We start from the raw sequence: 27992 nt of genomic DNA, 5'->3' as shown, positions 1-27992 counted from the left end.
GGGGGCGGCCGAGAGGAGGGATCGTGGGAAGGGATATCACGGACCCATTGCGCAATTGGTAGACGGTGGCAGAACATTTCCTGTGCACCGTTTGATGGGGAGGCGGACCACAAAGTAATATTAACTCTTAAATTTTGTTACTTGGATCAGATCGATGGATCCTGATTAACCTGTGTACACTTTGTGAGGTGGTTTTAGGGGAACTTAAGGCCCTGTTTGGAGTCACTCCAGCTCCTAGCCGTTCGATGGGGGAGACAGAACACAAAGTAATATTGACTCTCAGATTTTGTTACTTGTATCAGATCGAAGGATCCTGGTTAACCTATGTACACTTTGTGGGGTGATTTTAGGGGAACTTAAGGCCTTGTTCGGAGTCACTCCAGCTCCTAAGAATACGAGGAGCTGCCGAGCATCTATTTCCCAGCTCCGTGCTTTTTAACTCCAGCTCCGGGAGCGGAGTGGTGAAGTGGCGGGTCTTCGAATAGGGTCTAAGTTTGCTCTTTTAATAGTAATAGAGATGATTGCAGTTTCCCGCAAAAAAAGTATGATTACAGAATTCACAAAACTGCTAGACAAACATCCAGAGTGAAAAAAGGGATCAAATTGTTCCAAAATAAGTATATTTCAGCCGAGCCCATAATTGAATTTTGCATGCATTAAACCTACCTACTTAACCGCATTCCTACTACTACCTCCGTTTCAGTTTATAAGTCCTACGCGTATACTTAGGTTGTCAATTTTATCACCTTAATATAAACTATATAACACAAAAATTATACAGTTTGAAAATAGAGCATCTGAAGTTTATATTGGTATATTTTTTGTAATATATGACTTGTATTAAGTTGATCAAATTAACAACCTAGGGGCACGCACATGCCCTGTAAACTGAGAGAGAGGTAGTAACACAATCTCATCAAGTATTTGCCAGTACATTCTGGCTACGTGAAACCTCCAGTAAATTGGCATATATTCACATTTTCATTTTGTGCCAATCAATGTTCCGTGTAAAGGAAATGTGGACACCACTACCATAAAAGAAAGAGGCGCAGGGTTATAGCTGCGACTACCCGGTCGATGCACTGCTCTGGCCGAATATATGGGGGATCCCGTCCCAGTTTCCTTTTTCCCTCGCTTCCCAGTATCCCCCAAGATAGCAGTAGCTGTCGTCCTCGTCCTTCCTGAACCACCTTGGTTGCCAGCCTTTCTCTTGTAACCTTCGAGCCTGTAAATATAAGCCATTACATGTGGCACCAGCAGGAGTGAAGCCCAGCCAAAAAATGAGCCTGGTGATAAACACAAGTAATATGCTGCCAAATAGCATAAGCACCAAAGTTATGATTTCTTCCTCATTATGAATATGAATGTTCAAAATTCTCAAGCTGTCAGAATCTTGTCATCTTTGCAAATCAAACTAGAATAAAATTTAATAAACTGGGTCTCAATTGCTAGTTGCTACAACCAATTGAAAGAACTCCTGGGAAGTTTCTTTTCCAATGTGTAAGGAAGAACGCTTCGGAAATTACAATCATATTTCACTAATTCAGATATTGAGCTTTACAAACAGTGTGAGCATCAGATCCACGGAACAATTAGAAGATACTTCTTCATTCATGAGACTAATGAGTGCAAATTACACACGACAGATGAGATTCCAAACCCATGGTTTCTGACTTACAATATTAGCCACGGTACTTGGTCGGCCAATGTGACAATCTCAACTCCCATAAATGATGCTATGATAAAAAGAAACAAGAAAACACATTGATAAAAGATTAAATCAAACATAATACTGGAATACCTGCCGCTGAAGTTGTTCAAGTCTGAGTTTCTCCAAATTTGCCTTTTCGTATTCACCATTTTCCAGATGTCTCTGATCAGGCCTCAGGCGAGAATCAGTAGGAGGCAACATCGTCAACATGTGAAGTGGCAATTCATTTAAAGAAATTGCAAATGGAGAAAGGTTATATCGGGTTTGATTCAAAGACTTGTCTCTCTCCCACAAAAGAACTGCTTCTGACATTGGGTCGTACCACTTGGGTTTAGCGCTTGGATCCCCAAGCACATAATACATAGCTTCATCCCATTTTCCAATTAACATAGCGACTTTCTCTCCAGTCCTATTATCTTGTACAAATCCTTGCACCTGCGTGATTGATCCAAATTATTTAAGATGTTGACCCTATGTGTGCCCAAATATATTTAGACTGCAAATAAATTACTGACGATCAATAGCAAATGCATAGCTAAAGTTGACACTTATTTTGGGACGGAGGGGGTACATTGAAGTGACCATGTCGCCCTTTAAGGACGTCAGCCACAATTCTCTACGGAGGCCAGTTCTTTTGGCCGATTCTCTCAGAATCTTGAGAATCAGACCTCCCCCCAGATTCTCCAAGAATCTTGAGCTCGTATTTTTTCGACAATCCTAGCTAGTTAGACCACTCCTACTGTCCTATACAACAACGGAATGCATCCGAACACGACAAGGGGGGTTTTCGACAATCCTAGCTAGTTAGACTACTCCAAGAGAAGGAACAAAATCATAGTGCCTATATTGATGTTTTAAAAGATGCATTATCTTAGAATTACTACCTCCGTCCCATAATGTAAGACGCTAATTTTAATCAATTACTACTTTTAATGTAAATTATTGTTTAGCCTAGTAGGCATTTGCTAAAAACAGAAGTTTATTACATTTCAATACAACAACAAAGCCTTTAGTCTCAAACAAGTTGGGGTAGGCTAGAGCTGAAACCCATAAGATCTCAAAACCAACTCATGGCTCTGGCACATGGATAGCTAAACTTCCACGAACCCCTGTCAATTTGTAGGTATGTTTTGAAATGTCCCCATGGCAAATTGTAGATAATATTTTTTTTATGTATTGTACCATGGCAAATTTCTTTTTGTATGTAGCATGTCAATTTCATGTTACATATAAGCTGAATTTTTCATTGTGTTAAGGCATTTTTCATGTTACATATAGGTGACATTTTCATGTTACAAAGAGGTGGCATTTTCCTACTGTCATGGTAATTCTATCTCTGTTTTTATATATACATCCATGCATTTTTTTTCTCTCATGTCTAAATTATACATTTTTTTGGCAATTCCTGTATCATAATTTTTCGATTTTTTGTTGACGGCATTTTTTTGCAAAAAGCAGTTAATTGGGCTAGCCAGTTTTGTCCCACGCGCTTTGCTTTATTTCTGGGTCACAGGTCACGCGAACAAGCGCTTGGAGCGAACACCCAAAGGAACTAGGGCAGTTCACTCGATCGAACCTCTCGGGGGGGACGATCATTCGCTCCGGATCCCTCCTGAGCTGACCCCCCCCCCCCCCTATTGTGGTCCAAATAAAACAGAGTTCATTTTGTACTGAAATTACAGATTTACCTGGTGTGCATTCCGATCAATAATTGACAGTTCTTTGAATTTAAGCTTGCAAGAGTAGCGACTACTTCCCTTGATGTGCATTGTGCCATAGTGGTCACAATAAATTTTCCCTATAATGATATTGTATATGGAAGTAGTAACTTTACTCCACTGGAATTTCTCCCCATCATCAAATTGAAGGGTTAGAACGCCTATTGGATCAAGCTGAATGGATCGACCCCAGAACTTGCCTCTCAGATTCGAATCACCCCAGAATTTCCAACCTCGACCATCACAGTGACATGCAACAACCACGGGGTGGTGACTGACCTGAAATAATCAAATTTAAAATAAGAACATATTTTTAATCAGCCGAGTGAGCACTTCACAAGACACAAAAAGATCGTACTTACATAAAGTTGCGTGGTAATAAGAAAAATAATGTCATGAACTAGGAATTGCTCTGTTCAGAAATAACTCATAATCTCTTCAAATAATGACTTTTTGGAGATCCCTAAGAGAGTGTTGAAGAGACTAGACTATAATTGTTCTTGGCTTCTCACTTCTTTTGGCAATCTGATCAGCATAAAAGAAAATATTGTTTAGCACGTTGTGAGATTATGTGTACTCCTGAGGACCAGGGTGGCCTCGGTATTCAAGATTTGGAGGTTATTGGATATTCAAGCTGTGAATAGAGGGTGGAGATTGACAACCATTGTCGCAAAATAAATATTTGGGGCAAAAACCACTCAGTTCGGTTAAAGACAAGCCAACAGACTCGCAGTTTTGGAAGGGCCTTATGAGGTTGAAGGACGCTTTTTTACAAGTTGGTTCACTCAGTATGAAAAATGGGGAATCGCCTAGGTTTTGGGAGGATAAACGGATCGGCATATGCCCTTTTCAGTTATGTACCCGAGATTATTCAACATTGTCTGACATAAGGATGCCATGGTAGCCGCTGTTCTCCGGGTGGCTGTCAGACCGACCAAGGTCTGAAGAACAAGATTCAGACAACTCTCACTCAAATCACAAAACTTAGCAAATTTGGAGCTTAATTGCGGGAATATAGGTCAAGTTAAGATACACCTAAGGGCCAGCCAGGAACACTGGCGGCTAGGGTTTACCCCAATACAGGGAGAATGATCCCGATGTCTCCAGATACTTGGCTTTACTTACAAATGAGATAAGAACGAAGAAAAAGTAAAACAGAGTAGTTGCCTACTGTAGCCTTTGCGGTAAAGTAACAGCGACGCCTCAGAGTCTTGTAGCCGTCCGATGCCGGATCAACATTGACTGCTTCATCATTACACGCGAAGCGGTACCGAGGAAGGAGGGGCGTAGGATGGTAGATGGACAGCTTGCTTGACTTCACGCGCTCGATAGACGATTCAAACTTAACTGACCAAGAACATGGCTGTCAAATTCTTCAGAGAAGTGTTGGCTGGGTCCTGACAGTGGCGAATCCACTGGTTGATTTCCGCTGACCCTCATTGGATAGCATTTAAATGACTGGAATGAGATTGTCCTCAAAGTAGCAGAGGTTCAACTAACTCAGTGGCAAGATCTGTTTAAGTGGGATCTTCATACCACATGAGTTTTTTTTCTACACTCCATGTATAGGCTTTAATGTTAAGTGGGTCAGATTTAGATCAAAACAGTTATGGCGTCTGAAACTGCTTCTAAAGGTCAGAATTCCTGTGGTTTTAATGCACGAGGGTAGTCCTTACAAAAGGACAATCGAATAAGTGTAAGTGGCAGGGGGGGACACATGGTGTAGCTTTTGCTGTGAACAGGAAACTATCCAAAATCTTTTTTTATTGTACCCCTGTCCATGGCTAGTTCTTTGGTGATATTCCAATCCTTCAGATCTCTCTTTACGTACTCCTTCCAATTTGGCTATGCAGGAATGATGTTGACAAAAAGAAATTTCACTCATGTATGCAGGTGCTACTCTGGTGTACCAGTTGGTTGTGGTCATGGGCATTGTTACAAAAGAAGCAATACAAGGAATCCATGAAGCTTGGCATGCCTGCAGGTCGACTCTAGAGGATCCCCGGGTACCGAGCTCGAATTCGCCCTATGGATCGTATGCCAGTGCTAGGCTTCTTAGTTTATAGAGTAGTCTTGGATGCCATATTACTATCGTCTGGTGTTGGTTGATCTTGTTGTTTTGGTATCTTCCTTTTTCTGTTGAGATTGTTGTTTCATGATTATGTAACAAACAATGTAAGAAGTCTGGTTGGATGCATCGATGAGACCAGGGGTAATAATAACTTCAATTATCTAAGAAACAACTACACAACCTTCTCAGAGAAAAAGCGAAGTCCTTTATCTGGATAATCAGCTTCATATGTTTCACCAAGTAGAGGATTGAAGGGTTTGCATTGCCGACCTTCAGTTGAAGCATAGCTTGATACTGCAAAAGCCGCAACAAGAAGTGTCCTCATCAAGCTGTCACCCTGTATTGTATTTCACCAAGAATTTATTCATTGCAAAATACAAATGATGAGTCTCCAGTGCAAAGTAACCTTAGTGCAAAAGGTTAAACTGTTAAAAAGGCATTGTAAACAAGATTGAATAGTGTCTTCCTTCAGTAATCGGAAATATTAAAATAAAATACGGTATACAAGTAAAATAGTAAAATATTATCAAGTACTAAAATTAAATATTTACTAGAAAACCTCGGTCAGTTATAGATGACATATGGAAACCACATATTTTCCAAGGACAAAAGGAAAGGATTGACAGGAAAGCCCCAACTTAAGCAAATACTCCAGAATTTAGAATGAACCTGGTAGAACCAGGGATCCTACCGGACCTGCTCCGTAGGTTGTAGGGGAAGGATGGTGGAGGGCGCGGCGATGAGCGGGCGCGCCGGCGGCTGGGCGCCGTCGCGTGGGAGGAGGATGGCGGCGGCGGCTAGGGTTAGAGGCGGCTAGGGTTCCGGTTCCTCTGGGAGCCAGGCAATAGGGATAATAATATTCTTATTGCTTGATTCCAAAAGGAGTCTTACAGCCTATATTTATAACCTAAATAACTTGCATAAGAATTAACCTAAGATAACTTGCATAAGAATTAACCTAAGATAACTTGTGGGCTAAGATTGCCCAGTGGGCCTAGCTAAACCGGCCATAACACTTCTCCCCGCCTGCACAAACAGCTCGTCCTCGAGCTGTAAGGTGAGGAAGCGCTTGCGGAACTCCTCGAGGCGATCAACCAGCGTCAAACACCTTCTCGACAGCTGGGGCGGCCAGGTTGGCAGCGACGGCATCCTCCGGAATGTAGTCTGCAACCTCCAGGTAGAAGAGTCGAGGGCAGGCATGGTCGGGCGTGTAGGGTTCGTCGCAGTTGAAGCACAACCCTTGACGGCGACGCTCGAGTAGCTCGGCTGAGGTGAGCCGACGGAACGGGCGTGCCGCGGTCGCGGTGAGGGGTGCCGCAGAAGCCTGCGCAGGCCGACTCTGCGCGGAATCCGGCCCGGGTAGCGACCCAGCTGTCCGGGACGGTGATTCCTGCTGGATGGCCACCGCGCGGCGCTCGAACGCGCGGGCGTAGTACATGGCCGACTGGAGATCCTGGGGTCCCCGAAGCTCCACGTCCACGCGAATGTGATCCAGAAGTCCATCGACAAAGAGGTCGGCCCGCTGCTGCGCCGTCACACCCGACGCATGGCATGCCAGGGCCTGGAAACGGTCGGCGTAGTCCTGCACCGTGGAGGTGAAGGGAAGGCGGCCGACCTCCGCCAGGCGGCTCCCGCGAACCGGAGGCCCAAAGCGAAGGAGGCAGAGCTCGCGGAAGCGCTCCCAAGGCGGCATGGCGCCCTCGTCCTACTCGAGGGCGTAATACCAGGTCTGTGCCGCGCCGCGGAGGTGGTACGAGGCGAGCCAGGTACGCTCCGATGCGAGGGTGCGCTGCCCGCGAAAGAACTGGTCGCACTGGTTGAGCCAGTTGAGGGGGTCCTCCGTGCCGTCATAAGTGGCGAAATCGATCTTGGCGAACCATTGTTGCGTCTGGGTCGGCGCCATGGCCGACCGGCTCGGCGGTGCGGAGCAGTGATGATGACGACGCCCGGTCAACGATGGGGAGGCCGTCGTAGGCCCCCGCGGAGCCGGACGAGGCCCCAGACTGCAGCGTGGGTACCGGTGGGTCCCCGGCCTCTGTGTAAACTGGCGGTGGCGACGTCCCGGTTAGCCAGGTCGGGATTGGGGACGGTGACGGCGGAAACTGGACCTGCTGGATCGAAAGTCCTCCCGATGTGGACTGGCCCAGTCCGGAGCTGGGCGGCGGCGGTGGGAGCTGGACCGGCGTGGGCAGCGCAGTTGGCGCGGCTGGGGCCAGCGCGGGCCAGTGCGGCGCTAGGGCGGGCGCGGGAGACGCGGGTGGCGCCGCGAGAACCGACGCGGGCCACTGCGGCCAGGACGGCGCTGGGGCGGGCGGCGGCTGGAGCGACGGATGGGCCCCGACGATTGCAGCGGGTACCGAGTACCAGGGCAGGTGCAGCAGCGGCGCGGGCCCGCTGGTGTAGCCCGCCTGGAACGGCAGCAGGGGCGTCCCGCTCGGGCCCGACGCGTTCTGGATCGGCCAGTGCGTCGCCGGGTGGCTGTAGGCGGGGGGCGCAGCCGGCGGGGTGGTGTGCGGGCCGGCCAAGTACAGGGAGATGCCCTGGACGGCCGTCACGAGGTCCAGCAGGGTGCTGGTGATCTCCTCCGGCGTGAAGACGGAGGTTGTCGGCGACGCGGAAGTGGCGGGGGCCGGCGGCGCAAAGGTGATCGGGGCCGGCGGCGTTGGGGACCCGGCAGTGGTCATCAGGGCGGTGGTGATGATGGGCAGCGGCGGCGTGGGTGTTGATGACGACATGATCGAACCTGAGTCTCTGGATACCAAATTGGTAGAACCAGGGATCCTACCGAACCTGCTCCGTAGGTTGTAGGGGAAGGATGGAGGAGGGCGCGGCGATGAGCGGGCGCGCCGGCGGCTGGGCGCCGTCGCGTGGGAGGAGGATGGCGGCGGCGGCTAGGGTTAGAGGCGGCTAGGGTTCCGACTCCTCTGGGAGCCAGGCAATAGGGATAATAATATTCTTATTGCTTGATTCCAAAAAGAGTCTTACAGCCTATATTTATAACCTAAATAACTTGCATAAGAATTAACCTAAGATAACTTGCATAAGAATTAACCTAGATAACTTGTGGGCTAAGATTGCCCGGTGGGCCTAGCTAAACCGGCCATAACAGAACCACTGGAGATTATACACTATTGGTCCATCAATTCTTCATAGCAAACTCAATTTAGACTCCGAAAAGAATTGATGGATGTAATAACTATTTTAAGGTAGAGAATCATGTACTATCTGACTCAACAAGAGTTAGAAGAAAAAAAATGTGTTCTTCATAGTAAACTCAATTTGGACTCCAACAAGAGTTGATGGATGTACCTTTCCCTTTTTGCCCCTCACTTAACCCTTCATGCCTAGGACTATATATATACTCTTCTCCCACCTTCTCTCCAGGGTTAGCAAAGATTATATCTAAAACTAAGAGAGCTTTGCTCATCTACCTCCCATTGTGGGATTCCTCCAATGCGGATATGGTTCCTCATGGAGAACAAGGCCACCTTGCGAGGTGAAGACTCCGAGGGGTTTCAAGACCTCTACTTGTCGAGAAGATTCCCCCATAGGACTTGGGGAAGAACCTTATCTTGCTCCCTCTCTCTCTCTCTCTTGGATGATTTGAATCAAGGATTAATCCATGTGTATCTTGTTTTCCAACTTGTGTGTTGATTTATGCTAGTTTCCCTCATAATTCCCCTCGTTTTCTCCCGAGTTCTTCGCGTTCTTCCTCAAATCCACCTCCAAATCGTGAAGAGCATCCCTATGGTTTCCCCGTATCATTTGGCATCAAGAACAAAGTTGCGACGAATTGGAAGTTCGGAACCCCCTCACCTCCCTTTGCTAGTCTTTTTTTTCCCAGCCCAAATTCAAAAATCCCCACCAAAAATAGCCCAAAGTCAATTTCAATTGATTTGTTAGATTTCGTGCAAATTGGTTGGTTTTGCTTCATGGATCTCTTGCATAGTTGCATATTTAGTTGATCTACCTTCCTTTTCGTGGATTTGGCCCAAGTTTTCTTTTCCTTGTCAAATTTTGACTTTGAACCCAAGTTTTTTTCCCTCAGGACCCCGCAGACTCGACCTCCCGCAGCCCTGGGACTACCCCGGATTTCCAAGCCTCTTTTGGCACTCTCTCTGGATAACCTCGAAGCCCCCCCCCCTCCCTCCCTTCCCGACTTAGCCAACACCATTCACCTTTTGGTCATAACATTTCATTCTAGACTCCAATTCCAGCGTTCTTGGGCTAGATTTGATGCTATCGACATGCCCAAGATCACCACATTGGTTTCCACATCATTTGCGTTAGACACTTTTGGAAGAATTTCATCGATGCCAACCATCAAGCTCGCTTCGTCGTCCAAGTTTCATCAGGTGAAGCATTCGGTCATCGCTACCGCTACATCGACCTCACAAACAACTACGACATCCACGACCACTAATTCATCCTTTTTGACACATTCGCCGGAAGCAATGCCGGTACACTCTCCATTCTGTCGTAACCTTACTCTTCCCTAACATTGCTTTTGATAGCCAATTGTTCCTTTGCGAAAACTTTGATCCCACTAGGACTAGCTATTTGAGTATTGTCGGCATCCTACACTTGAGTACCTTAGTGACATCTTTGTCATATACATCATTGCTATCTTGAGCAATAACATAGTAAGAATCATTTGATATCTACTTGGCGCATCAATTGGTATCTTGTGTACATGCTAGCCATTTCTCGTGATTGTTAGTCCTGTATCTTGGACTTGGCACAAAAAAAAAGCAAAGGAAGAAAAGCTTTAAAAAACAAAATAAAAAAGAAAGAAAAGCTTATAAGCAAGAGAAAGAGCAAAATAGATACATGTGCAAAGTATACTTATAGGAAAACATTAAGTTTGCAAGTCGTTACAGTGGTGCCAAGTTTACAAATCCATTGCCCTCTACATGCAATCAAGTTAGCATTTCTCCTTGTGTTTGTTTGTGCAACACGAGCATTAGTCTTCGTTTGGCCAAAAAAAACTGCTCATTCCTTTGGTTGCACAAGCCTGCTATCTTTGCATGTGTTCCTTTTGTTTCCTTCCTCTACACTTGTGATCAACTTGCATTGTTTTGAGTTCATTTGGATCTTGGCCAATTTTTTCCATATCTTGATCCGCTATTGCTTGATTTTGGTCCACTAAACCCTCTAAGCTCCATATATTAGCCTTTTTGCAAGTTTATAGGTGTTATGTTTGGGAACACTTATTAGCATATCAGCTTTGCTCACTTCGGTAACTTGATATTGTTCTTTCACTTTAGCCACTTACTATTTGCACTAGTGCCATCATGTAGGGACAGTGGAGCACTTGTGGAAGAACTTGCGACATAGCCTCAAAAACTTCATCCGCCAAGAACTCTATGCGAGGGACCCACACAAACAATGACAACTATGGTGGTCGTGGCAAATCTGCCCACAAGTCCCACAAGACAAGTACCTCCACATCAAGAGAGTACACCGACAAGGGCCACCACCAAACCAATCATCAAGTGCAATCTCAACAAGCCCCCCACAACAACGAACAAGAGATGCTTCTCAGGCTCAAGTCCACCACTCCCACGAGTTAAAATGACTTCAACGACACTGAGATACCATTTTATGGGACTCATGGCCACGAAGATTTTTATGGGAATGAAGCACAGACACATCTTTCATCCATCGACAAGTTCCCTATAAAGATCAAGTGAGGCACGCCACAAGAAACTTCCATCACTACGCGTCTGAATGGTGGCATCAACTTCCTTCAAAGAACTTACCTACAAGTTGGTCCACGTTGAAGAAGGCAATGTGGCATGAGGTTGTGCCATCCAAGTAAGTGGATACTCTTCTGCGCCAATTGGAGCGCACCACAAAAGGAACCAAGTCCATCAACAAGTACATGAAGTTGAAGCGATGAACAAAGCCTCATTTGGATGAAGTACTACTCCACAACGGGATTGAAGCATGGCATCGCCAAGGCTACCTCCCTCAAGAACTACATCCTCGAAGACCTATTCGATGGTGCTCTCAAGGCGGAAAGACACATCAAGAAGGCCAAGGCCACTTGCGCCCATGCACACTTTAGGGCGACCAACACCCAACAATACGAGCACTAGGATACTTCCATCAAAATGTTGAAGCTTAACGCGACGATATTCCAAGATGACGCTTTGAAGATCAATGTCCCCGATCTCCCTCGTCATTGTTGTAGTGTATATGTGGATTGCCTAGCCCTTTCCATCAGTTCGGACTTTTGGTTGCTTTGGCCAGTGCATGAAAGCTTAACATGGTATTAGGGCCTAAGGTCTTGAGTTCAAGTCCTGGCTTTCGCAGTTTATCCAAAATCTGTTGTTCCCCCTTTGTGTCCACGTATAGGCCTCTTGAACCATACCTCTGAGTCTATCCACGTGTTGACTTCCCGCGTCACACGTGGGACGGGGTGTTGAAGTGTATATATATGTGGATTGCCTAGCCCTTTCCATCAGTTCAGACTTCTGGTTGTGTTGGCTAGTGCATGAAGCTTAACAATCATGATAACAAAGATGCCAAGTCGAGCACAACTCTTTTTGAAGAAGGGGGCACGGTGAGGACGACAATGAAGCCAATCAAGGAACATTCTTTGGAAACAAGTGATAAGGTGGCAAGCAAGAAACAAGCTTCCACCCATGGAGGCGAATATAGTGAGACAGGCGAGCATGGGAATTTCCCTTTTGTTATGGATGCGAGTGATGATGAGCCACATCTTATAGTGTTCATCTTTGGCGACATGGTTGAGCATGGGGTCGTCCCTTCAACAAAGGAAACACATGATAATGACTACGGAGACATTTGTGCCCATATCAAGAGAGTGAGCGATCACCACTAACCACATATATGACGTGATGCCCCACTTCCCATGTGAGGAGAGCAACCACCACCACTTGAGTGACTCCACCAAATGAGCACTGAGATCATCTACTTTGACGGAGTGAGTGAACCACCACAAGAGTTGAGTGAGGTAGTTGATAGGTCATGTGGGGCCATTTACAGCTCTTAACAACTTAATCTCTACCGCTTCGGTGTCTTCTCATTTGGTGCTAGGTCTCATGCATGAAGAGCGCCAATCCCCGACAAGTTCGTCCCTCGAATGGACAAGATGATGACCATGGCACAAGAAGATGAAACCCCCAAATGGTTCCATAAAGATGAAGAAGATGGCCACAAGATGGTCCATTCCACCACACCTACACCACGTGAGTAGAACTACAAATGTAACAATATAGGTGATGTTCTTGTCCCACTAGTGGACGTGAATGAATTGGATTACTTGTTGATATTGATGATCTTCCTATTGTTATGTCACATGCTAGTTTGACTTCCCCATATGATGCTTTATTGCCCATTTATGATGAGTATGATGATGATCATATGGAGTATCATATGGAGTATATTAGTTGTGATGTTATGCTTCATAGGACATCTTGTGAAAATTCCATATGTCATGTCATGTTTGATAATCCTCGTCATATGTTGTGGATTAGATTTCCACAGTGTTCAAGCAAGCGTTTTTAAGCGGTGATTAATCACCCTTAAGCGCTAAGCGCTGCCTAAACACTTCACTTCTGCCCTGAGCGCAGATTTAAGCATTTACCTTTTTTGCGCGATTAAGCGGGCGCTTTAGCGCTAGGCGTTGGCTGAGCGTGCGTTGCGCGCACTTAAGTGATGGAAAAGCGCTGGAAACACTAGGGCGGGAACAAGGAAAGTGTAGGTGGGAGGGGAAAGGGGGGTATTAGGCCACAACACAAATTTCCCTGGCGGCTAGGGTAAGAATTGACGAGTAAGGAGAGGCTTTTGTGGCGGCACAGGAGGCACAGCTCCCTGGTCTTCCTCCTCGGCAGTCAGCAGACCTGGAGGCACGGCTCCCTGTTCCCCCTCTCCTCCTTAACGTCCACTCCATTCAGTTCAGGTGAGGATTGATTCACTCCTCTCCTCTCCTTTATGCAGATCTTCCTCCTCTGTTCTGCTTTTCAGCTCTTCTTCTTCCTCCTCTGTTCCTCTACTCCTCTTCCTCTTCTATAACTCTGCTCTAGATCCAGATCCAATGCTGCTCTGCGCTCTCTTCACTCGTAATTTGTCTAAGAATACTGGAATAGCATAAGAATGGAGGCAGGAGATGATGCTACTAATGCTGCTGCATTAGCACACGGGAGAGCACTAGCACTAAGAGAAACTCAAAAGATATGTGCTATGTTTCCTATTTTTCATGTGCATGTTACTCAAAAAAGCCAAATTCTAGCCTTAGAAAAACGCTTAATCGCGGTTAAGCTACGCTTAAGCGGCCATTACTCTAAGCTGCGGCCTTCCGCTCTGCTTACGCTTACCGCTTTTTTGAATATTGGATCTCTTAGTGACTATGCCATCCCCATTGAGTTCAACTTGATTTGTGAATATGGCATAGATGACAAGTTCTTGGTCAATGGCATTTGCATCACTTGTGAACATATTGGCATGCTTCCATCCTTTGTGTGACAATTTCCATATGCCATGCCATGACCACTTCATTATGAAAAATGTGGAGAATATCCCATGTCTTGCATCCAACATGTCGTATATTTGTTCTACTTGTTGTGTTTCTTGTAGGCATGGTGGTATTATACATTGTTCTTGCAATGTCCCTTCTCCATATGCTTTGATGACAATGCTTTGTGTGATGCACCGAGCATGAAGAACAATTTCTCTTTCCATCACTTTGGTTGCAATTGCATTGATGCTTTGGACATGCATTGCTTAGAACGTTACCCAAACACTCCTTTTGTTGCTTCGAGCATGATGAAATATTTGTCTTCTCATTGTCTTGCTTGCAAAAAATTGTTAATACTATCGCTCATGAGGAAGCCCCCATAGCTTTCTCATACATGATAGATGGTTTGGACTCATTTATGTGTTGTATGTGTGTGCACCATATGCTTTACATGAATGCACATGTTAATGATGCAACATACACTTGTTACACTCGTCCCCTTGTGTTATGCATAACAACAATCCTATAATGATGGATGATGTATTCTTGTATCATGCATCAAATTTCTTTGTGCATTACATATCTTGTGCTAACTAACGCCCACATGCACATACAGGCACACATCATTATGGATGATGTGTACATCTATCACACACATTGTTTCTTGTGTCTCGGTGTTGTGTAGGTGATGCGGAGCATCCTTCCATCATCCCCATGGACTCTACACCAACACATCAAGCACCACGTGGACCCATGACAAGAGCTCGAGCACGCACAATGGAAACCGAGGTGAACTCCTTCCTACTTGACATGCATACGGATACAGGTGGAATTTGGTTGCTACCTCACCGGAATGCTCTATGTATCATTAGGTACGAAGAGGAACGCTCCCAAGCAGCTAAGGAGCATCACCAAGGAGTAGAAGAACCACCCCAAGGCCTTGAGGAAGAAGAGGGCAGCACAAAGGAGCAGGACAGAAGGTCCCAGGCGACCCCGCGCCCATGGGCTACACAGGGAGCTACGGCTGTAGCACCCCGTGCGCACGGGCGTGTACCGTGTACACGGGCCCTACAGGATGGGCGGCTGAGATCTGGTTTGGGCCTCCACTTCATCCACCTCGCCCCCAAGCCTATATATTCTGTACCTAGGGTTATGTTTAGACTTAGCAAAGACATGTGAGATATTTTGAGAGCTTTGCTCCTTCTACCACTCCATTGGAGATCAAGGCCTCTTAGGAGAGGATCCACTTGTGGATTTCAAGACCCTCCTCTTGGAGAAGACTACCATCATCAAGACCTCATCTCCTAGGAGTGGGAAGAACTCTACCTAGTGCTTGTTTCCTTTGATTGTGCTTGTAATCTTGTGGATCTATGTGTTTGATATTCTAGTGGATGTGTGATTGGGTATTGTTGGAGTGAATTCCTCCCTGTGTTCTTGGTGTTCATCCCTTTTCAAGTGTGAAAAGATCCATCTTAGGGTTCCACCCTACAACATCTTGGTATCATGAGCAAGGTTGATTCACATCTTGGAGTCCCTACCCCCCATTTGCTAGCTTGATTTTGTTGTTTTTCGTCCTAATTCAAAAATCCCCACCAAAAATAGCCCCAAAATTTTTCTTGCAATTTGTTGGATCTTGTGAGATTTGGTTGATTTGATCCACGCATTTGGTGTTTGACAAGTGGATCTACCCCTTACCACCATTACCCACCCTTCCATCCATCGATTTTGGCCGGAAATTTGAGAAAATCCCATGGATCCAAGGTGTTCTTGCGCTCCCAGAACACCCCATGTCACGGGCCATCGGGACCCGTGCACACGGGCCTCGCTTACCCTTCCAGAAACTTTCGGCCAGCTACTGTTGTTCATCTTTTTGCCTTTCCACCACCACTTTTGACCTTCCGCAATATTTCTCGTGAGTGTTTGAGCTTTGGAGTTGCGGATCGTTGCGGTTCTCACGTGTCCTAAGGTGTTTCGGCTACTTAGGCGCGATTTGTATTCATCATCACCGCCACTCATCATCGGCTTGGACTACACTTGGACTACACTTCGACATCGACCACTTCGTCTTCATACCAACCGTAAGCAAGGATGGTAACCTCGACGACACCATTGTATTACCCTTGCCTTTACCTTGATAGCCTCGAGCCTTTTTGCGTAGCTTACCCATCGAGACTAGCAAGTTGAGAATTGCCGGGCCACGCTTATAGTGCACCTTTAGTGTTACGTCTCTCCCGTGCATATACTACTTGTTACCTCGCATTGTGGCTCGCATATCAAGCATTGTGGCATAGTCAAAAAAGAAAGCTTTTAAGCAAAAGAGAAGAGAAGCAAGAGCTTGTAAGCAATAGCATTGAGCCACTTTGCCTAGTTCAGCATCTTGGTTCATACGTACATAAGCATACTTGGGATAGTAGACGACCCGTTTCTCTATTAGGTTGGTGCACTAGCGTATCTAGCCCATTAGAGCAATCGAGCTAGCGTCTCTCTAGTATCCGTACAACAAGAGCATTCCCGTGGTTATACCTCTTAGAGCTCACTCCTTGGTTGTGCGGATCCCATCTATCTTCCGTGTGTGTGTTCCTAGTGATATCCTTGGGTTTGATCTATTTGTCTTACTTGCAATTTGTGCATCTTTTCAACTTTTTCAACATCTTACTAACATTTGCTTGAATTACTTGTGCCACTTCCTAACCGCGATCCTCCATAAGCCTTTTACTTGTAGGTGTGAGAAACAATACCCGACACCAATTCTACTATTATAGCATCACGTGGGATCGTACTTGTTGCATCCACAATCTTCGGAAAAGGTAACTTTGGTTTTGTTCTCTCATTTTCCTACTCACCACCACTTCCACATGATGGATAGGCCTACTTCTTCGGCGAACCCGCTCTTCGAGGATCAAGATGGAGAACGCGACTACGTTACCAAGAACCACTTCATCGCACAACAAGCTCTACATCAAGAGAGTGAAGCTTTGGGTGATCGCATCAAGCAACTCGCCACCGACCTACGACAATCGGAAGCACGTCCACGGGACTATTTGGACGCCAAGCTCTCCAAACAAATGGATGAATTCCGCAACATGATCGTGAGCCGCGCGTCTTCCTCAACCTCTTCTCCAAGACGGCGCCACTCAAGTCGCCACTCGTCGTCATATTCTTCTTCCGACGCGAGTCCTCCTCGACGCGATGACACTCAAAACCACCAAGCGCAAGAGAATCCATTCCATGGCAATGGCCTACAAGACCGAGTTCGAGCACGTGAGCAAGCGCGACGCCAAGAACGAGAAGCCATGGATCAAGAACAACTACCGCCACATCGTCCACGACAAGCATCTCAAGATGGCGATGCAATCCGGCAAGAGCAACAAAGCTGGGAAGCTCAAGCTCAAGCGGCTCAAGACGCACTCCGAGAGTCCACTCGAGCCGTTGCCCAACGCAGCCGTCAAGTCCGTGAGCAAGAGGAAGCACTTCGTCAAGCACGAAAAGAAGAAGCCGCCCGACGTGAAGAACAACAAGAAAGGCGAAACCGAGCACATATGCCTCGACCTCCTCTACGCCAAGAGCGCAACCACGACGAAGATCCTCCTCCACGTCAAGAGCGACACCACGTGGATCGAGTGCTTGAAGACCCTCCACGCCAAGAGCGACATCAACATCGTCACTATGATGAAGAACTACGATACGGCAAGCTCAAGTTAACCATGCCCAAGTTCTCCGAAAGCAACGATCCTGAGGAGTACCTCTCATGGGCATTGAAAGTCGACAAGATATTCCATCTTCACAACTATGACGAGGAAAAGAAGATCGCCATGGCATCCCTCGATTTTCAAGACTACGTCCTCATTTGGTGGGAGCAAGTGATCGAGCGACGCCGCGAGAAGGACGAGCCACCCATCACGACTTGGACACAAATGAAGGACGCCATGCGAGCTCACTTCGTGCCCACATACTACACACGAAATCTCTTCAAGAAGTTACAACTTTTCAATCAAGGCACGAAGACGGTGAAAGAATACTATCAAGAAATGGAGATCGCCATGATACAAGCTAATGTCAAAGAAGATGATGAGCAAACAATTGCACGCTTCTTGAACGGCCTCAACCACCCAATAAGGAAGATCACCGATTTCCAACCCTACTCCAACCTTCTCAAGCTAGTTCATCAAGCAACCAAGGCGGAGCGACAAGTACACGAAGACTTCAAATACGCCAAGTACTCATCCAAGACCTACGGCTCATACACTCAAGCTACCCCTACTACGACTTCGGCACCTCCTACCTCGACTAGAGCATCACCAAGTACCGGTGACAAGTCAAGTTCCAAGCAAGCGACGCCCTCCTCGACTCATCCTCCGACAAGCAACTACAAGAACAAGACTTCTTCATCGGCGCCACCGGACAATCCCGTCAAGGCAAGTTCTATCAAGTGCTTCACATGTGGTGGCCGTGGACACAAGTCTTTCTAATGCATCAACAAGCGAACCATGATCGCCAATGATGATGGCACATATGACTCCATGAGTGAAGACGAGATGGAAGCTCTCGAGCACGTCGCCATGCACCGTCAAGTGAACGAAGAAGATGCTCAAGTCTATTGTGACAATGATTCAAGTCCCGCTCTCGTGGTCTCCAAGGTCTTGACATTTCAACACCAACAAGGCGAACTTCAACACCAACAAGATGAAGACCAAAGGTATCACGTCTTCCACACCAAGGCCGGCATCAACGGACGTTCCGTGAAGGTCATCATCGACGGAGGAAGCTGCCACAACTTGGCAAGTGATGAGCTATGTTCCAAGCTGCAATTGGTCAAGAAGAAGCATCCTCGCCCTTACAAGGTCCAATGGCTTAGCGACTCCGGCACCATACAAGTGGAGCACAGCATGCAAGTTTCGTTCAAGATCGGCGCCTATGAGGACACCTTGGAGTGTGATGTGGTTCCTATGTCTGTGTGCCATCTTCTCTTGGGAAGACCTTGGCAATTCGACCGCGGCGTCATCCACAACGGGAGAACAAACCACTATAGCTTCAAGATGAAGGGAACGGAGTACGTGCTACGACCTATGTCACCAAGCCAAGTGATTGCCGACAAGCAAGCATCCACCCATCGTGGAGAGACTAGTGTGAGAGTGAACCACCACAAAGAGCGAGCGCCACAAGCCCAAATTGAGTGACTCTTCGCCAAGGGAGAAAAACTTGGTCCTCCTAACCACAAAAAGAGAGATGAAAGAAGTGTGTGAGAACCCATCGAGAGTCATCCACTATGTCCTAGTGTGCAAAGATGAGGTGGCAAAGAATACCACTTCTAATCCTCTTCCTCTAGTGTTGTCTAATTTGTTGCAGGAATTCGCGGATGTCTTTCCCGATGAGCTACCTCCCAGTCTTCCTCCTCTACGTGGCATCGAACATCGGCTCGACCTCATCCCTGGTGCACCTCTTCCTAACAAAGCACCGTACCGCGTCAACCCCGAAGAAACAAAAGAAATACAAAGGCAAGTCCAACATCTCATAGACCAAGGACATGTGCTTGAAAGTTTGAGTCCTTGTGCCGTACCGGTCATACTTGTGCCAAAAAGAGACGGTAGTTTTCGCATGTGTTCCAATTGTAGACCCATCAATGCTATCACCGTTCGCTATAGGCATCCCATCCCACGCCATGATGATATGCTAGATGAGCTTAGCGGCGCCACTATTTTCTCAAAAATTGATCTTAAAAGTGATTATTATCAAATCCGCATACAAGAAGGTGATGAATGGAAAACCGCTTCCAAAACAAAATTTGGTTTGTATGAGTGGTTAGTTATGCCTATGGGTTTATAAGAAGCACCCGGTAGTTCCATGCGTGTTATGCATTATGTGCTTCGTCCTTACATTGGTGTGTTTGTTGTGGTCTACTTTGACGACATTCTTGTGTTCAGCAAATCCCTCAAAGAGCATGTGAATCATCTTAGGGCCATTTTGCAAACTCTTAGAAAAAACTTCTTTATGCCAATATGGAAAAATGCACTTTTGGTGTTGACAAGATTGTTTTCTTCGGCTTTGTTGTGTCTTCAAAGGGTGTTCACGTTGACGAGTCTAAAATTGAAGCAATTAAAACTTGGCCACAACCCACTAATCTGCAACAAGTGCGTAGTTTCCTTCGTCTTGCGGGTTTTTATCGTCGCTTTGTGAAAGACTTTAGCACTATTGCCGCACCGTTGCATGCTTTGAGTAAGAAGAATGCACCCTTTGTTTGGGGTCCATCTCAATCTACCGCATTTGATGAGCTCAAATCTTTGCTTACGCATGCCCCAATTCTTGCATTACCCAATTTCAACAAAATTTTTGAGGTTCATTATGATGCTAGTGGTCATGGAATTGGAGTTTTAATGCAAGAAAAGCGACTCATTGCATACTTTAGTGAAAAACTTTCCGGTGCTCAACTCAACTACCCCATATATGACAAAGAATTGTATGCTCTAGTGCGAGTATTGCATGTTTGGGAGCATTATCTTCGCCCACATGAATTTGTCATACATACCGATCATGAGACACTAAAGTACCTTAAAGGTCAAACCAAGTTGAATAAACGGCATGCTAAATGGAGTGAATTTATTAAATCTTTTCCTTATGTGATCAAGTACATTAAGGGTAAAGAAAATGTTGTGGCAGATGCTCTTTCCCGCATATGCATGTTAGTTACTCAACTTGAGTTGGAGCATGTTAAAGATCTTTATGCACATGATCCTACGTGTGCGATTCCTTATGCCAAATGTCTTGCTAACCCTTGTTGGGAGAACTATTATCTCAAGAATGGCTACCTTATGCGCGCTAACAAACTTTGTATACCCGAGTCTACGCTTCGTTTGTTACTTTTGCAAGAGGCTCACGGCGGAGGACTTATGGGACATTTTGGGCGCGACAAGACCTTTGCCACACTCTCCTTCAAGTACTTTTGGCCAAAGATGTTCCGCGACATGGCACGCTTCACCAACAAATGCTCTACATGCCGCAAAGCTAAGTCACAATCTCAATCTCATGGTTTACATATGCCACTTCCAATTCCATATCAACCATGGGAAGATATTAGTATGGATTTCGTATTCTCAAAAATGGCACATTTCATCCCATGCAATAAGATAGACGATGCTTCACATGTTGCAAATCTCTTCTGTAGGGAAATATTGAGGTTGCATGGAGTGCCAAGGACCATTGTGTCGGACCGTGATGTCAAGTTCCTAAGTCACTTTTGGAAGACCATATGCGCCAAGCTCGGCATCGAGCTACTATTCTCCACGGCCTATCATCCCCAAACCGATGGCCAAACGGAAGTCACCAACCGGATGCTATCTACTCTCCTACGCGTGTTGATAAAGAAGAACATCAAGGAGTGGGAGGAGTGCTTACCAATCGCCGAGCACGCCTACAATGAGCCCGCCACTCTACTACCGGCAAGTCCCCCTTCGAGGTTGTCAACGGCTTCAATCCATTGTCCCCATTGGACATTCTACCTCTTGCGCTCCAAAAAAGCGCAAACATGGATGCAAATGCAAGGGCAAGCTTTCTCAAGAAGATGCATGAAGATACCAGGGTTACGATCGAGCGTCAAGTACATCGCATCGCCAACAAGCTCAACATCAACAAGTCACCCATGGTGTTCCAACCAGGAGATCTCGTATGGCTTCATCTTTGCAAGGACTGCTTCCCCAACGAGCGCAAGTCAAAGCTACTACCACGAGCTGGCGGACCCTTCAAGGCTTCTAGCGGGATGATGACGAGCATCCTTCCATCACCACGTGGACCCATGACAAGAGCTCGAGCACGCGCAATGGAAACCGAGGTGAACTCCTTCCTACTTGACATTCATACGGATACAAGTGGAACTTGGTTGCTACCTCACCGAAATGCTCTATGTATCATTAGGTACGAAGAGGAACGCTCCCAAGCAGCTAAGGAGCATCACCAAGGAGTAGAAGAACCACCCCAAGGCCTTGAGGAAGAAGAGGGCAGCGCAAAGGAGCAGGATAGAAGGTCCCAGGCGACCCCGTGCGCACGGGCCCCCAAGACCCCGTGCCCACGGGCCACTTACCCCGTGCGCACGGGCCCTACAGGATGGGTGGCTGAGATCTGGTTTGGGCCTTTACTTCATCCACCTCGCCCCCAAGCCTATATATTCCGTACCTAGGGTTATTTTTAGACTTAGCAAAGACATGTGAGATATTTTGAGAGCTTTGCTTCTTCTACCACTCCATTGGAGATCAAGGCCTCTTAGGAGAGGATCCACTTGTGGATTTCAAGACCTCCTCTTGGAGAAGACTGCCATCATCAAGACCTCATCTCTTAGGAGTGGGAAGAACTCCACCTAGTGCTTGTTTCCTTTGATTGTGCTTGTAATCTTGTGGATCTATGTGTTTGCTATTCTAGTGGATGTGTGATTGGGTATTGTTGGAGTGAATTCCTCTTTGTGTTCTTGGTGTTCATCCCTTTTCCCCCTCCAAGTGTGAAAAGATCCATCTTAGGGTTCCACCCTACAACAATAGGTCACCACGCTTACGTGTCAACGTCGCAAGCCCAGGAGTTGACAAAACCACGGAGTATTTGTCCTCCATTCGTCATTTCGACAAGTCCTCACGATGTTCGTCTGCACGGCCCTCACATGGTTATTGGGTATTGTCCATTCCATACCTTGTGCCCATATTACCATATCCACTTTGCATGCTTTGAGCACTTCTATTCCGATGACATGCCATTGTGACCCATGTCTTGCATTAAACATGCTCCATACTTCTTCCACTTGTATGTTTATTTGTAAGCATGGTTGAAGTGTGTTGATAATGTCGAGAGGTCAAGGTAGAGCAAACTTGACATGGGAGGACTACGTAAAGAGAGATCCGAAGGACTGGAATATCACCAACTAGCCATGGACTAGGGTGCACGGAAGTTAGCTATCCATGTGCCAGAACCATGACTTGGTTTCGAGCTCATGGGTTTCAACTTTCAACTCTAGCCTACCCCAACTAGTTTGGGACTAAAAGGCTTTATTGTTGTTGTACCATTTTTCAACAAACCATTAATGATGCTTCTTGTGGTAGGGGAGTCATGATGACACAATGTTCTTTACATAGGACTTCTCACCAACACAATGATACTTTGGCCATGCTTTGTTTTGACCATTTTGATTATGCTTACTTTGTTGCATCAAACTTGTTTCCTTGTTCTCTCCATATGTTTGATTGCAACAATGCCCATGCTTTGCACATGCCATGCCATAATTGTTGTCAAAATTCCCCCATAGTTGCCTCTACCATGTTGAACAATTGCTCTTTTCTATGTGTAGAGTGCAACAATGCTTTTATTGTTGAACATGAGAATGCCCCATAGCTTCTTCACATGATTAGGAGATTTTGATCCATCCCATGTAAAGCATGTTCCTTGTCCTTCTTTGCTCAATATGCAAGATGCACATATTGCCACGACTTGTGACATGCATACACAATGCATTCAATGCACATGTTTTGTACTAACAGTGATGTGCAAGACAAGCATTGCATCATGATGGATGATGCATTTTTCTACCATGCAAACACACTCTTCGATTTGTCTTGTGCATGTGTAGGCCTTAAGTACATGGTGAGTGTCCCATACCACAATGTTGAGTCATCTTTTTCAGATGGTGATGTGGATTTCGATCCGAGGTCGAATCTAGTCGAATCATTTTCAAGCGGGGGAAGATGATGTGGAGCATCCTACTGACATAACCATGGCAAGTGCCCCGTCGTTAAGAGACATGTGCATCATACACTTCATATATGCAGAGGTGAATTTCTCTTTTACAGGTGTCTACTTGGTTCTCTCGCGGATGATATAGTACTTGGCACTCCTACCATGTGCACCTTTCGGTTTGTGTCGAACGTCACACATGGCATGGAGAAGGTCAAGCACAAAAGAACGCCTACACCATCTAAGAGGGGAACTTGGAAGCATAGAAGCAACCATGAAGACGAAGGGGAGCTTCTGGAAGCATCGACAAGCAAGTCCAAGGGAAGACTATCGCAAGTTCTCGACACCCCAGAGATTCGAGCCTTCAAACCATAGGAGCTCCGGGCACCCCGGAGCCCCCCCCCCCCTGACTTTCATCGGAGGAGTATCAAGACCTCTACATGTGGAGAAGACTCCATGGAATTCAAGCACTCTTTGTCTTAGGACCTTATAGTGCATCCTCTCTCTCTCTTGTGGATGATTTGGATCAAGGATTTATCCATGTGCATCTTGTTTTGCAACTTGTGTGTTGATTTGTGCTAGTTTCCTTTGTGACTCCTCTCTCTTTTTTTCCTTCACAATCTTCCTCAAATTCACCTCCAATCGTGAAGATCGGGCCAACCCCACGGTTTGCCCCATATCTAGGGAGGGGAACTTGAAGGAAATATTGGTGCGACAAGAAGCTCCAGTGTGTTGTCCGGGCAGATGACGAGCAGAAGCGCTTGCGTTTCTTCGGGCTTTATTGCAGACGAAGTGCAGTCTTCGTAGGGAAGACCGAGAGATAGAAGGATACATGGTCTTCAGTTAAAGCATGTGTGGGAACCCCTCCTAGGCCAATGTGGAAAGCCTAGCAACACCGCTTATCAGCTGCCAACCCCGCATTGCCACTTCTGCACCAGCACCAATACGGAAACACCGATGCCTCTCTGCATCAATGTCACTTGCCTTAACGCCACTTGACTCTGCTCACCCGCGGAAGCACCATCTCCTCCCCTTCCAAGCAGCTCCATAGTAGGAGCAAGGCCGCCTAGGCCAAAGAGGAGAAGCAAGTCTCTGCCCAAATCCTAGCGAGGGCTTAATGCCTCTCTTTTTTTAACCTTGCAAATCCTATAGTCATGTTTTAGAGCTGATAAACTCCATAGCTTGCGGCATTCAAGTCCCAAAGAGACTTTTATGTACAATTCCCCAAGTGTCTTGCAATACAACGAGAAATGATGCACTAACCATAAAACTACAGTCAAATTATCTATCAATATTTAACAAAGGAATATAAACCTGAAAGCTTCGAAAATGGAATGTACGGGCAAATATTTATTGAGCATATAGGGGGGTATCTTATACTGAGATGAAAACAGAACTGTTTTGCATCAATGAGCTATACAGAGAGTTGGAGTGGATTATCAACTATACCTGCTTTCCCCACTGTAGTGCATTGTCAACCAAGTAAGAGTACTCCAGATCCTCAAAACATTTTTGCAAAGAAGACAAAGGCTCATTGAAATAAACAGGGAGACAAACACCGGAGAGATCTTTCCCTATATTTTCTTTAATTATTGACCATAATCCTATTGGTTTCTCTTTCTCCTTTGGCTCAGGTAACTTATCTCGACGCTCAACAATGGGATATTTGGTAAACTTGGCAGTATATGATCTGGAGTCTCCAATAGATTCTAATGCATTGCAGCCATTTGTCACAAGTTCCCTCCTTCGAGAAGCACTTCGTAGAGATTCTACAGACAAAAAATCTCTTGTATCAAAGTATGTCACTTCGTCTTCATCAGATTCAGCATCTGCAACTTGACTTGCAGTGTCTGGATCAGATTCGCTTGCACTCCCGCCTGATAGAACTGAATAAAAATCTGCACATTCAACAATGCAGTAAAGAATTAACTGGAAGCGTAGGGGACAGCACTACATAAATTTAGCACTCGAATAAGATTAGAATGTGCCGCTTGCCAACAGAGAATATCATGTTTCAATACTAACGTGAAGACTAGTAATATGAACAAGCTGCTAGAAGTGTAAGAAGATTATATCTCTAAAGCAGTATGAATGCATAAGGTGTACTAACTATAATATGCAGTGCAGGTGGGTGGTAGGATGACTCAACTTGTTAGGACTGAAAGGATAGAATGCCAGGTTAGAAAGACAAAGAAAAAGTGGGATCACAAGCAAGATATGGTAATATGAAGATGAAACTACTGACCACTGTATCTGCCATTAACATAACCATGTGCTTCCCTCTCTTTAGTTTCATGCACAACCGTTCTCTCCAGCTCAACTTTCTCTGTCTACCAAAAGAACTGAACCATCTTAGTCCTTCAGATTATGTTTAAAAAAGTTGTCATTTCAGACTAAAAAAGAAAACGCAAGTTACAGAACAGAAGAATTTTATGGCAGCTAGCAACAATGTACAGCTTATATAATTGAAGTGTGCTCTATGCATCTACCACTAATCCATACTTCCATAACACGGGCAGTTATTTTAGTTTCGGCCATAAATGATGTCATATGCTGTCAATTGTCAACCTTTGTCCAAATATATGAATAAAAATCAATTAACCACGACTGGTTCTCAAATGAATGAAAAAAATTAAATGAATCTCACACTTATCACAGGATTTTATAACCATCGACAGTTTATATCCCAATGTTCACCAAAATGTCTCAGACTTACACATAAACAATACATGCACAAAATGTCCATGCATACAGAGTATTATCCTGTCTCAAGAAAAGTAGAAATGCTCGTCTGCAAGGTTACAATTATGCAACAATCAGAACGAAACTAGTGGTGGTGATGGTATACAAGAAGCAATTGAGACAAAAAGGAAATGAAAATCCCTGCTAGTATTCAGTTCATCACTAATATGTGATGTGAAGAACCAAATGCTACTGTGTGCTAAAATAATAAAATACCTTTAATATTACCAGGATTCTGGAAAGTGCATTATGTAAGTATGGTAAACGCAATAAAAAGTACAGAACATTGTCAAGTAAACAAAACTAGAAATAGAAAGTTACCTCAAGCTGACGGAGCCGGTCTACTAAAACAGAGTGCTGCTGCTGCTGAGACTTTATCTGACTGTGCAGTTCCAGCAGCTCAGTCATCATAATAGACTCGCATTCATTGACCACTGTTTCATTCAGTCCCTCATGTAGCAGACGCATCCTCAGCTTCTCAGTGGACAGCATAATATCAGCCACAGGAGCAAAATCATTGGTCATTAGCGACCTCGGAAACCGATCCTTCGCCACCAACAAAGCCTCTAGCCATGCATTCCTGTCCTCCTCAGTTTCACACCTCAAGTGTAATGTCTTAGTTCCACTGAATATATACAACCTCTTATCATCCGACCTGCTTGCACGGATAGATGAAACCTGAACACCAGAGCAGGAAAAAAAATTACTGTTAAGCAATGCTGGTCTTGTTCTTCCCTCTAGCATTCTGTCAAAACATTCGCATAACCCCATAAAAATGGTAAATTTCAGCACTAAACTAAATTCTTTGCAAACAAAATCATTGATAGCCGTAAACACATCTAGCCCAGTAATAAGAATACAATATTCCTTCGGCCAATCATTACCCGAGCAATGGTACTTCAACAATCTAACTGGTACTTCAACAATCTAACTTCCTAATGGCGCAACCCCAGGTTTGAACAAACCCAATCTAGCGCTGCCAAACACAAGTGTAACGTACCTTGAGGTGTATATCCCCGAAGGGCTTCCACTGCTTCCCAGCAGCTGCAGCGTCCTCCCGCGCCCGCCGTAGGGCGTCACCCTCCCCGATCACCCTTGCCGCCGCTGTCGACGCCGACGATTCACCGCTTTCCCCTCCGCCGTCGCGGAGCTTGTAGTAGGAGAGGACCCCGTCCTCGAGCACGAACCACCTCGACCGCCACCCCTTCCCGTAGTTCACCCACTTGTGCAGCACCCCCGAAACGACAGGGGGCGTGGGCTGAGGCGGAGCCGCCTCTGGCGTTGCAGATAGTGTCGCGGCTGCGACACTGCGAGGTTGGTGGTGGTGGTGGTGGTGGTCCGCGGCGTAGTCGACCGATACGGGCGCGATGCAGCAAAGCGGATTCATGGGGTAGCCAGACCCAGCCGCCGCGATGTGGTGGATCGGTCGCTCAGGAGGATCTTCTGCCGGCGGCTAGGGTTTGCGAGGCCATGGAAACCGTAGTTGCATTCCCGCGAGAGTGGGAGTGGTACTAGCCAGTAGCCAGCGGTGGTGGTGGACTGTAGTAACGATGTGAAGTGCTG

At 46.0% G+C, this 27992-nt stretch overlaps 1 protein-coding gene across 2 annotated transcripts; it reads right to left on the bottom strand.

The window, feature by feature from the left end:
• Positions 1 to 773: 773 nt before the first annotated feature.
• Positions 774 to 27992, bottom strand: LOC125508499 (oxysterol-binding protein-related protein 1D). Of its 2 annotated transcripts, none has more exons than XM_048673230.1 (8): positions 27430 to 27992; positions 26751 to 27107; positions 25933 to 26017; positions 25137 to 25585; positions 5771 to 5794; positions 3400 to 3708; positions 1802 to 2146; positions 774 to 1225 (listed from the first exon to the last, which is right to left on the bottom strand). In XM_048673230.1, the coding sequence occupies exons 1-8, from the start codon at positions 27814 to 27816 to the stop codon at positions 1067 to 1069; spliced, it is 2115 nt and encodes a 704-aa protein (XP_048529187.1). In that variant the 5' UTR covers positions 27817 to 27992; the 3' UTR covers positions 774 to 1066. The 2 variants fall into 2 exon arrangements, with proteins under 2 accessions (XP_048529187.1, XP_048529186.1); XM_048673229.1 differs by having other exon boundaries at positions 5682 to 5837; positions 27430 to 27991.

This window comes from Triticum urartu, chromosome 5, assembly GCF_003073215.2.
Source record: "Triticum urartu cultivar G1812 chromosome 5, Tu2.1, whole genome shotgun sequence".
NCBI lineage: Eukaryota > Viridiplantae > Streptophyta > Magnoliopsida > Poales > Poaceae > Triticum > Triticum urartu.
This window is presented reverse-complemented; position numbering and strand designations above follow the sequence as displayed.

Excerpts from the sequence above, each read along its gene's own strand:
- LOC125508499 (XM_048673229.1), bottom strand. The coding sequence starts at position 27,816 with ATGAATCCGCTTTGCTGCATCGCGCCCGTATCGGTCGACTACGCCGCG. Across the intron at positions 27,108-27,429 it reads TCGGGGATATACACCTCAAG|GTTTCATCTATCCGTGCAAG; the intron begins GTACGTTACACT and ends TCTGGTGTTCAG. Across the intron at positions 25,586-25,932 it reads TGTTAATGGCAGATACAGTG|ATTTTTATTCAGTTCTATCA; the intron begins GTCAGTAGTTTC and ends TTGAATGTGCAG.